The sequence below is a fragment of the Melanaphis sacchari genome, unplaced genomic scaffold (assembly GCF_002803265.2).
Source record: "Melanaphis sacchari strain LSU unplaced genomic scaffold, SCAv2.0 Contig37_pilon_pilon, whole genome shotgun sequence".
Lineage (NCBI taxonomy): Eukaryota > Metazoa > Arthropoda > Insecta > Hemiptera > Aphididae > Melanaphis > Melanaphis sacchari.
The window spans coordinates 353,331-366,220 of record NW_020271239.1 but is presented as its reverse complement, the minus strand read 5'-3'; the positions used below and the strand labels follow the sequence as shown (position 1 = coordinate 366,220).

The 12,890-nt window shown below is 27.1% G+C and overlaps 1 protein-coding gene across 2 annotated transcripts in view; it reads left to right on the top strand.

Moving 5' to 3' along the window:
- Window positions 1–12,890, top strand: part of LOC112597127 (calcium/calmodulin-dependent protein kinase type 1) — a 317,179-nt gene that overhangs the window by 256,549 nt on the left and 47,740 nt on the right. For both annotated transcript variants that reach the window (XM_025343056.1, XM_025343055.1), the window contains 3 exons: window positions 3,581–3,655; window positions 7,455–7,593; window positions 11,989–12,112. In XM_025343056.1, the coding sequence (XP_025198841.1) occupies window positions 3,581–3,655; window positions 7,455–7,593; window positions 11,989–12,112 (338 nt within the window). The remainder of the gene's footprint in view (window positions 1–3,580; window positions 3,656–7,454; window positions 7,594–11,988; window positions 12,113–12,890) is intronic.

Genomic DNA, 12,890 nt, shown 5'->3' with positions numbered 1-12,890 from the left:
GATTGCTTCATTTATGTTCTTAATTTCGGAGGTGAGTAGGGGAAAACCGGTCATAAATGATTACATCTAACAGTGTTAACGTAGGTTGCGTTCTATTTATAAATACAATCGACTAGTAGTAAAAATGTTCACTTATCTAGTCTTAAGTCCTCAACACTGTAACTCTCTCATGCTGCATGACTAATCTCATGAGGAATAATAAATAATAACCAGTAAAAATTATTGTGGTTAATATGTAAATATTTGTTATATTTTAAACTTTAATCATATACCTTATATAATTTATATATTTTAATTAAACATCAAAATATATTCATTTATTCAATAATATTAAATAAATGGAATGAATGAATCTGTATTTCACTATACACACCTATTAAAACCTTGGAATCAAATTATTTATTACTTATTTAATAATTATTTATTCTGACAACAAAAGTAAATTCAAACCAAACAATTGTTATATGTCCAGTGTTTTGGATATTTTAATTTAAAAGCCATTAAATCTAACCGAATACGTACCGATCAAAGTATGGAATATAAAATCAAACCTAATCGTCATTACAATGACCTATTGTATTTCTTTCTGCAGTATAATCATTAAATTTATATAGTGATAGTTTTTGTTTATTTAAACAATAACGTTGTACTTCAATAAATATATTCTGTCATTTAGACCTTTTGAACGAATTAATAATTTACTATACAGTATTCCCGGGGTTTATATCGCTAGTCTCAAAACAATGAAAAGCCAATTATAATAAATTATATTATTATACATAGGGTTGCCAGATTTTAAAATATTTTAAAATTACCAAACTGGGACATATTGAATAACCTTTTTTTTTTTTTAGTCTCAAGTGTGTTTAAAATTTCTGAACTTTAAAAAAAAAAAAAGATGTCGATAAAATTTAGATAACATACGATAATGATACTATATGTACAATATTATTCTATATTTTATTATTAAATAATACAATATTAAATTTATTTTCTCTCGGCTCCCATTAACCGGTACAAAATTAATGACCGGCCGAGATACCGGGACGAATAGCAAGTCTAATTATACATACGATGTGTTATTTTTTTCGCAAATCAGAGTGATATAATGTTCTAAATTAGGTTAATACTTTAATGGTTTTGTAGGTTTTATAATTGAGCAATAACTTATTACCTACTATAAGTAAGTTCTCCATTACCCGACAAACAGATTGCCGTTTTAAGAGGAAGGATAATGGATGGTGCACATACGTCACGCACGCAAGTATCTAGTGCTGCTAATATATTGTATAACTATTGCCCTACGTTTCGCCGTTGTGAACACAATAATGAGCGATAGTACTGAAAATTATAGTGCTAACTAATATGCTGAGCGCTGTCCCACGCATCACACCTAGTTTTTCTTATATTTAAAAAAGCCTTGATAAACCTCCTAGGGTTATATAATTAAAGTTTGAATAATGATTGTTTTTTCTATCAACAGTGTCAAAAAGCTGTTACGTCATTACGAATTACGCGATTCGACAAATACTCAGTTTTCGCTTGACTTCCACCGTTTCGTTTACGGTAGGAGTGTACATAATATCATAAATTCATAATATATTACAATCGTACTCTAAACCGTTCTGCACATGGGTAATATTATATATTATACCGTTTGTGGAGGGCTTACTGCGTCACTCTTTAATGTTCTAGAGAAAATCTGAGCCCCGTGTTAAGACGGCCCACGTGGCAATATATAAAATATATTGCCACTGGTACGAGTACCTACAATATATGCATACATACTTACAAATATACGAAAAACGACCGTTTCGATATATAGCGCGACGATTTAAATACGCCGTTTATGAACGCGAATAACGACTCGTTTAAAAGGCGCAACGATATTTTGTTTGCCCCTCGACCCGAACGCACCGTGAACGTGACGTATATTTTTTATTTTCGGTAAACGATATTCCGGTGGCTGTGCGAAATTTATGGCGTCCCGATCACTATATAGGTCGTTTCCGATGTTCTCGCTGTATATTATTACTGTATGATATAGCTCGGCCGAGATTTACGGCACGTCCGTGAAATACTCGTACATCGAAAATCTCATTTGGTTTTAGACGAACCACCACCGCCACCACCGACTCCGACCGGATATCGCATTACTATCCATCGAAAACGGTTCGTAGCCATAGCACGTCTTCCATATTTTTATACGTATACGTACAATTGTAGATTTAGGGCGAATGGCGCAAGTTATTTTTACCCCTCACAATATTGAACACTTAAATTTATATTTTATATAAATAACTGTAAAGCCCGTAACTATAACTCTGTTTGATTGCATTAATGATATTATTTGCCATAAATTACGATCTCTTAAGTTTTCGATTTTATAAGTTATGTGTATGTGTATTTATATATTTAACATTATTTATTCAGAAACACAATGAAATTATACACAATAAATAATCGCTGTTTTGAAAATAATATGGTCTTAATTTAATGTTTGTAATATTAAAATTAAAAATAATGAACAAGCATAACATTTTTGTATATTTTTTGTCGATAGGATAGACACAATAGACAAAATAAAAATTAATTTAAAAATAATCACCAGAAATATTTCATGTTCAATTTTTTTTTTTTTTTTTGAATTCAAACTAATTAAGAGTTCAGATTAAATATAGAATTTTAAAGTTTCTGTATGTGTTCGGTTCAATATTTTTAAAACTAGGTTTGACTTTCAAACTTGAACTGAACACTTAAAGTTTCAATTTACGCATCCGTCCTCCTAGAGATGTAATAAATTACTGAGTATACATTTTTCTGTTCATCATTATTTATTTAATACTGATTACCAAATACAATATTATTTTATAAGTTTGATGATCTTTTTTCATTATTATTATTAAAATATATAAATAATTGCAATCCAAACCTATTAATATACATTACACATAAATGTATAAAACCTAACCTAAGCGCTAATACATAATCTGATTATAATAATTAGATTTTGTAATTTATATTTTATCGTTGAACGTTTTTAATATTTAAAAGCCATCGACTGTGTTTTTTCGTGTACTTTTCTCGAACGCAAGGTGGATCTACAGCCGACACACACTGCAAAATGTGTTTTTATTTTATTCGCCATGAAATTTGTATACATTATATTATATGGATTACGAAATACACATTTATCGATTTTGACTTGTTATATTATTAAAATGATTGTAATTTTAAATTGCAATTGTTCGTTTTTATCACGTGTCTATTTATTTATTTATAACGTATTGTTATTATTGTACAGTGTTTACATTTTATATTTCGTCTTTTAATAGCAAAGCTCCTCACTTTTCGACTTGAAAAGCTAAACTGAACCCTTATCCTTTTCCACTTGAAATTTCTGATTACTTTCATGCTACGATAACGCTTTGTATAAGTTTAATATATCATTTAATAAGATCCCACTAGGATCGTTTTTATAAAATAATAAGTCAACTGATACGACATTGTCGATGATGACACAAACGATGGGTTATCGTGTATGACTGATCTAACGTCCCTGAATTTTATTTTTTTACAGGCTCACTCATCCAAACATCGTGCAATTGTTGGAAACGTTTGAAGACAAATCCAAAGTGTATCTCATCATGGAACTGTGAGTAATAACATATTTAACGTAGTTTTTCTGAAGTTAACGCAAGTAATAAAATAAAAACCCATTAACCATAATATAATACAATAATATGAACACAAAATTGCTTATAATAATAATTGTGGGTAATAAATTCGTTTTGTATATGAAATATTCGTTTTATTATAACATTAAATGTTTTGAAATATCTTATTAATCCCCTAAAATCAGATGCCTTTTTTTTTATCACAAGTGTGATTCTAGTTGTATTTTTAATGTTACGGTTATTTTACAATCGCGTTAAAATTTAAGTACGTATATATCAATAATCTAACTGTTGCCCGTACCGAAGTAATCGATGCTTAACAGTTATTTTTCAGGTTTTACTCTAATTTGGTTTTTAACAATTTATATTTTTGTTAGGATTTTAAGTTTGATTGTTTAAAATTGTAATTACAAATAAAAGGTACCAATTATTATAGTTATAGTGAGTTAATATTGTTAAAAAGCCCAAATTGGATTTTAAAATACAAATAATAGATAACCAAATATGCAAAATATCATATAAAGTACTAATAAACTTTTTACTGATATGTATTAAAAAAAAAATCACCATTTCACAATGCTAATTAAGATTCACCTGATATTTATTTTATATTTTTAAAACGATAAAACTATTTACTAAAGTATAATTATGTAATTCAAAAAAAAAAAAAAAAAACCAATAAAATATTATTTTAAATTATACGTCGTATGATACGAAATTCAAACTAATAATAAAAATAATATAATTCAATTTAAATTTAGAGAAAACACAATAAAATTGTATAAAATCTATATCGTGATAACTACAGAAATAAATAAAAAATGGTTTTCAGAAACTTATTATTTTAAAGACCTGTTCACAATCTTCTATATAACTTATTAATATTATTATTTCTACTACTATCATATTCTGGTTTGATCATATTCTTATTATCATAATGAATATTACGTGTTAAAACGCATTCAGCATACAACATCGTTAGCCGTTCGTCATACTTTATTACATTTTTGATATTAATTTTGCAAATTAAAATAAAAAATGTTATTAAAATTCTTTTTTATGTTAGTCGATTTTATGTACGTGACTAATCCCAAGAGAAAGCTTCATTTGTAGGAAAATTAAATTTTTCAAATGTCTTTATCTACTTCGTTATTATATTTTATCATCATCTGCTCGTTTTTTTGCATTCCTCTTTTCCAAGTTTAATTTATTCTTATTTTATTTTATACTGTGGTCGCTGACGTAGCATAGCAAGCAACCAATAAAAGATTGAATATGTTGGTACTTTTAGACAATACCGTAGTCAGAAAATCTATTTTTTGAGAAATAAATGTTTTTTTGTTATTTTTGATGACATTAGAATACATTTATTTCTTATCTATTACTTTATGATTCTTTTATCCAAAAAAACATAAAATATATGTACTTTTTTTCAAACTATGGTCTTCTGAAAAAAAAAAAATAACTAATCATACTAAAATGTTTGATGATTAATAAAATAATATTAACAACAGTAATGATAATAATTATAATTATAATAATGATCCACCTTTATATATGTATAATAAAAGTCTGGTAAATTTATCGATTTTTTATTTCAGGTCAATTTATATTACCAAAGCCCTTCAAATCCATGAACTCCAAGGATTATATTTATAGCATTTTAATATAACCAATTGATTTTCTTTCTGCAGCATGTTCTTGCTACATAAATTTGATCTTATTGTTTTATTATATTCGTATACGTATTCAAGTTAGCTAAAAATAAGAATCAAATCAGTATATATAGTTAAGAACATTTTATATACACGTCTTACAAAATGTACAATATCATAGTCATACATTTCGAAAATAAAGAGGAGAAGGTGTTCGTGTGAGCATCTTTATGGTTAAGTTTTTAAAAATACTTAAATTTACAAATTTCTTAATAAATTACCGGATAAAGTCTTAATTTAATATCTTTACACTATTATTATGATATGTTGTGCACCATAAGATTAACATAATTTATGAATTAATTGTGGTGATATAAAAAATAAACCTTTTACAAATATATATATATATCACTAAAAATTTTATTTTCCATAGATTCACCATATATATATGTGTATATGTTTGCGTGTGCGTTTGCGCGCGCGCGCGTGTGTGTTAACCTATTAACTAACGGCCAAAATTAAGTAAACTAAAAAAAATCGTGATAGGAGTAGGATATAATATGACCTAATTAGTGATAATTAATCTTAGTTATGAAATAATTTTCAATGAAAAATAATAATGTTTACTATAATTTTGTCATTTACTACTATTTTATTGCTTTATCAAAATCAAATTTTGCAGTTAAACCGATAATAATATTACTGGTAAACAACGTAGGTAGTTGTGTATTCAATCGTGTTAGCGTTTCATATAACGATTACAGATTATTTTCTAAATTGATGTGCGATGACTGTCAATACTCTGAATCATGTATAATATTTACTTTGAATGAAATAAAAATTTTTCAAAAAAACTGCGATTATAGTTATAGATTAGACTTTGTTTTATTTTTTAACATTTAAAAGAAAATTACCAATTTTTGTGACTTCTTATTAATACGATTTAATGTTCAGAACTTTTAGTTTGTTCTCTTCTCTGAATAATTGTAATTAGTAGGTACAAACAATAACATTATACTGTTTAAAAATTATCTTTTCATTATCATTTATTCTTTACAATATGATAATATATCGCAGGACATTATATTATTTTTATCAATTTTGGTAGTTGATCAACAAAACATCCATCCATCTACTGAAATTTAATTTAAAACTAAAAAATTGTATAATGTGAATTATAACTTGTATAAATAACATACTTTCTTATTTTTAAACACACAAGTACCAACAAAATACATCCATATTAATATAAAACTACCAAATAAAACGAGAAAATTACACAACTCCAATAATTAATTTAAAAAATATTATGAGCAATATTTTAAGAGCTATATGAGACATTAACGCATCCAATATATGAATAAAGAATTATAGTTCAATGGTTATAATAATTTACAAGTAGATATGTGATTTTATTTTTTATTTTTAGTAACCTACCGCTATGGATTTAAATAAGGGTTATCACAATTCATTGTTTTTCTTAACTTGATTATAAATTCGTTCATCAGCCATCGACAATCGTAAACTAAATTCTGCCATTAAAATTGTATATTTTTTCACAATAACGTATTAATTGTTTTTATAATGTCATACCAATTCAAGTTTTGTCAACAACACTTAAAATTTAACTACCGGGTAGGCACTTAATAAAGTAGGTAGGTACTATAATGGTACTTTTCGTGTCCATTAAAATATTAATTATATTCCCACTATTTTTCAAACATCAAGACATTCAAGATAGCTATGCAATATAATTTATTAATTCTTATCTATCTTGGGAGCAATGTAACATCATATGTTTTTATATTTTCTTTTGAAATTTTTTATCACAAATTGACGCGTTATATTTAGGGTTTATTTATTTTTCTTAAATTACGATTTTTCAAATTTGAGTTAATTTTTCTCATGCTCAATTTACAAACATCCAATTTCTGTCCGATAATAAGTAATAATGTATCTAATTAAAACACGTCATAAGTATATTAATATATACATAACAATTTTATTAAACTTGATTTCATGATTTATTAAAATCTATTTATCATAGGCTAAACTTTTCAATCCCAAACGCATTAGATATAATCACATTAAAATGTAACTGAATGTTGTTGTGCTTTTGCAGAGTAACTGGAGGCGAGTTGTTCGACCGCATCGTGCAGAAAGGTTCATACACCGAAAAGGATGCTGCCCATTTAATTCGCCAGGTACTGGGAGCTGTGGATTACATGCACGAACAGGGTGTCGTGCACAGAGATCTTAAGGTGAGTTGTCACCTTAAAAAAATAAAAATATAATAGTTAATGTAAAACAATAGTTCAATGAACGGTTTAAGATGTAACATAGATAGATAACTAAACCAAAAATACTAAGTACGCCATAATGATTTGTATATAATAAACATCATCAACAATTATCAATTAAATAATAATAATTTAGTGACAATACAACTAAATTAACAGCATAATAGTTTTAAGAACATGTTGTTTTTCTGGTGTTACAAGTGTTATTACTTTAATTAATCATATTATTATTGTACTAGAGTTGTAATACTATAAATTAAATTAAATTATATTTACATTTTTATTTAAACTAAAAGGTAGTTATGGGAAATTTCCTATTTTCCCACCTCTTATATCTAGCTCGACACATACCTTTATATAGAATTGGGATTTATCTGTATAACTATTGTGCAATTATCTCATGTTTATCTTCGATAAAAATTTAATTATTTTGTTAAAATTAATTTAAATCACTTGATAAAATATTCATTTTTCATAAATAATATTTGTTTTATCAAAATATTTCAATCATAAATATTTTAATTTATTTTTGATCCTCAGCTATCCAATCGGTACTTTCTAATAGAAAGTTATACATAACACAATAAATATTAATTAAACGTAATTTTATGAATTTTGGACATTTTAAATAATCGAATAAAGTAAAACTAACAAAAGATTAATTAAAAACCATAAAATCACGACTTCCAGTTTTGTTATTTCTTCGTAATTCCAAAATTAATATTTTCTAAAAATCTTGAAATATACACAAAATGCGTGATTATTTTGCCACTATATACCGAAAGTGAAGGTTTTTTTTATTTTTTATTATTTTCAATTATGGGTGGTCTAAAAATTTTATATTTTAGATATCGAGTTATTTATGATTTAAAATAGTTTATTTTAAATTTTAAGATAGGAGTATGTAGTCAACTTTATTCAAATAATTTCAATAATTTGAATTTGCAAAAGTTCAAATTTTTATCCGTGTCTGGGTAAGTCATATACAGTTGTCTGTATCGCAGAATAGTTTGTACAGTATAAAGTCATTTATCATCAAATATACTCGTATAATATAATAATAGAAAAAAAAAATAATAAAGTTCTCTATGCCACCATAGCCACATAATATTCAGTCAACCCTCTGTGCGTTTGAGAGAATCAAAAATCAATGTCGATATTATCATCCTAGACGACTATAGAATTAATATTTTAAGCTATAAATAAATACTGGGATAAGAGCCAACACAACAGTGATGGTGTAAGTAATTGTGCTCTTTTTGGAAAACTTCCCGTCGAAATGTTAAAATGTCAAGCCTACACGATCGTTCATCGCGTTTTCAATTCTGGAAAGGAAAACCAGAATTAATGACGCCCCTGCATAGTTTAACTACCCTACTTAAATTAAACTTTAGTAAATAAAACATTTTAGTTTTATCGTACTATATACTTTTTATTATTCGTATTTTAAATACAACAATAATTCAATTGAAAACTTTTTTGAAATAAAATAACAACAACTTGGCGCTTTTCAAAAACATGTGAGCGTGTTGAATTATGGTGAACTATTATTAATTACAAAAATCCATTTCGTCATCGTATAAACATCCAAGATATTAAATTACATCGTCTAACCGTCATTTTTAAAGTATTAAGTAAATATATTTTTAATTAAATATTAAGGAAGATTAAAAATTACAAAACTAAAACACAATTAATATTTTTAAAAAACCCATTCACTGCGTGTAAAGCCACCATAGGGTTTTACGAACGGGTGGATTAGATTATAATATGGGTGATAAAATATATGAAGTTAATAAAATGACGTAACTAAAATAAAATGGATTTACAGTGATAATAATGCGCAAAGTCAAATATCATACATATATATTAAAAACAACTGCAGCGAAATGAGCTTGAATTATGTTTTTTCTGTTTACGCGTAGAGAACAATAATTATTTCAATTAATAATGATTACAATATCTGGTGAAAATTGTTTTATTAAAATATGATAAGGAAAATAACGATAAGTGATATAATGCAGTTGGTAATAGATATAGCGACGGAGACCTTTGAATATTTTTTGGATGATATAACCAACGTAAAAAACTATAGAATCGATGCGGAATACAACTAGCATGCAGGCTAAGTCGAAAAGGGTCTTAAAGCCGAGTTCACAATTACATCGCCTGACGTGTAGTGTACAAAAGTTGAGTTCAACCCAACTCTGAAAATTTCAAAGTAGGTCATGGTTAGTGAATGATACCATAATTATTACTATAGCCAAACAGAATAAAATAAAAGACACGCGACATAAAAGATGATGTAGCTGTGAACCTCACTTCTTTAACATCTAGAGACAGCGAACGCAATTTGATATGGTTATCGAATCCGTAGCATGGTATGCAATAGTATCCGAAAAAAACGATAACATTAACCATGGTAGCGAGTGACACGTGTATGAGCTGGACATCAACGGTTTACGCAAAGGCTACGGTAAACGAAATTGACATCTACAACAGTGAAATCCGAGCGTAAAAAAACAACGTTTTGTCAATTCCCGTAGAAATCGAAACTATGGACGTGGCGATAGTTGCCAACCAGGCATGATTAGCTATCAAAACTTCGCCGTCCTTTTATCTTTAATTAAGACCCTCGAATACATTTTAAGCATAGCATTTGTAAAAAAATAAATTACGTGTTTTTAATACAAACGTAGGCCGTGAAATTATTTTAAAAATAATTTTTGTCCTGTAGCCTAAAAAGTTAGAACACTCCTGCATTAGGACTTATCGTTGTTTAAATCCTTTTTTTATGAAATTTCAATAATAAAATTTTAATTTCGTTTCTATTTTTGTAAAATTATATTATAGGCTATGTCTTTAGTTTATCATACATGATAAAAATATTCAAATTTCTTCGTAGAAATTCGTTATTACAAGACGTATCGAGATGGTAAAACAGAATTAGGCGGTGACTGTAATAATTATAATAACGTATATAAGTTATTAATTATTATCCACGGATAATAATAGTAATTAAATGATCAATGATTTCGCTATAATTTATTCGTTGTTTAGTGTTTCATAACTAATATAGTTGCTAGAGTATAACTTTCGTACCGGAAAATTGTATTAAATTAACACTGATATCATGAGTTTATTATGATGTTGATTGGTCACATTGACTAACATTTTCAAATCTGTGAATATTTTTTATCATATCGTGGTTATGATGATTTAGGAGCCTCTTGACGTGAAACTTTGGGTCTGGTCTAATTACGTTGACCAAATACAATATTTAAAACTACTCAAATGTATATTCGTTAATATAAAGGTTAACTCTGATTTGTATTGCATTGTAGTGTAATTGATGACCATTAAATATAAAAATGTTGTACACATTTTAATAAATGTATATAACATAAGACTCGTTCAAAGGACAATCCTATCTTTTCCATTGCTTAAATAATGCTTCAAATTTGTAGATAGCAATTTTATTAAATAAAAAAACCAGATAAACTGTATGCTTTTTTTTTACCGACGATATACTTTATAAATCACTGAAATGTTATAATTAAACGTCATAGTGTATAAAATAAACACCCTTTGACATTTCAATGCCTTTTTTAAATATTTATACTACTATAATTAATTTAATCTATAGTAGTTGTTTTAATATCTGATAATGTCTTATTAGGTTCGCTTTTATTTTTATTTTGTTTATCAAAGATTAAAGACCGATCGACTACGTTAACGCTAATTTTATTCGTGCTTAATTTATTTCCTTTTTAACATTTCTTGAATAATTCTGTATTTGTTGGTTTTCTTTTGTTGAACTTAATTAAAATCAAACTTTTGACAAAGACTGACTTTTACTTTATCACTAAAATGCATTATTTAATATGAAAAAAAAAAGAAAATATTTTTTAAATTAACAACAGCCTACGTACTTTAAGCAGATTTATTGCATTATCGGAATAGCAAATATTGATTATGAACACAAATGAAAATCCACAGTTCTGCAGAATATATCTAGTTATTTGGTTAAACATTCATCAAAATGTTTATTAAATAGCTGTGTACATGATTTTAGTTGATACGTAATAAAATAAAATCTATTCTATTTTAAGTACATACGAATCAGCTGTGTGCAGAATATTATATTTAATTTATCTACTATGTTTATTTTACATTCGATTTGACTAACGTTCAATTATAAATAAAACGGATTAACGAGAGTAATATATTTTTCACTTCTAACAGTAATCTTTCAAACGCCAGTCCGGAAATATTTCACCTGCATAGCGGATATTAATTATTTCAACTGTAAAACATTAATATGAACTACGTACATTTTTTATTTTATTTTTACAGCCAGAAAACTTATTGTACTACAGCACAGATGAAGACAGCAAAATTATGATCAGTGATTTCGGATTATCTAAGATAGAAGATTCTGGTGTAATGGCAACTGCTTGCGGAACTCCTGGATATGTCGGTATGTACAGATAAATATTCTTTTAAACCCATATTTTAACGCATCTTATAAAACATTAAACCGATTTTACCATACTTCTTCCACCTATGAAATACAACGCTTGCTTATCCGGCGTTGTATAACTTGAAATATCTTTGAAACAAAAACATATTTATTCAATGTTTGTTATTACCTACTTGTACAATTTAAGCAGATATGGTCAAATATTAAGCCATTGAGTTAACACAATTGCGTTATGATTTATGTATAGTCCCTCAAGTGTAATCCCAAAACTACCATTATTTTGGTTTTAATAGTATACATTTTCTGGACTTAGTTGTTCAAACGTTGTTCGTCCTAAATATGTATGATGAACGCTCAACGTTTTCAAAACTCCCATTATTAAATGCGCAGCGATTTATGTCTAATCGATGAACTCTGTTCGAATTAATTTGCAATGCTTAATTTCTGTCTTTGGACTTAAAACAAAAATAAAATAAAACTCCATAGCCAACTAGTCTGTGCAAAGAATGTGTGCTTTTTAATATTTTCGAGAACGGTATTTGTAGACCGACGTAGCAATAAATTTCTTTTGAATTTTGGAATTTGCAATGCAATAGCTGGCCACTCGTCAAATATTTCGGCATGTATGGTTATCTCAAAAGTAAAAATTAACAATAATTAAGTTCGGTTATATCGTATTATAAACATAAATACGAATATTGATGCGTAAAAAATCCTCGTCTACTACTTTTACCCCAAATATGAAAAGGAACGTCTGTTATTTATAACAATATAT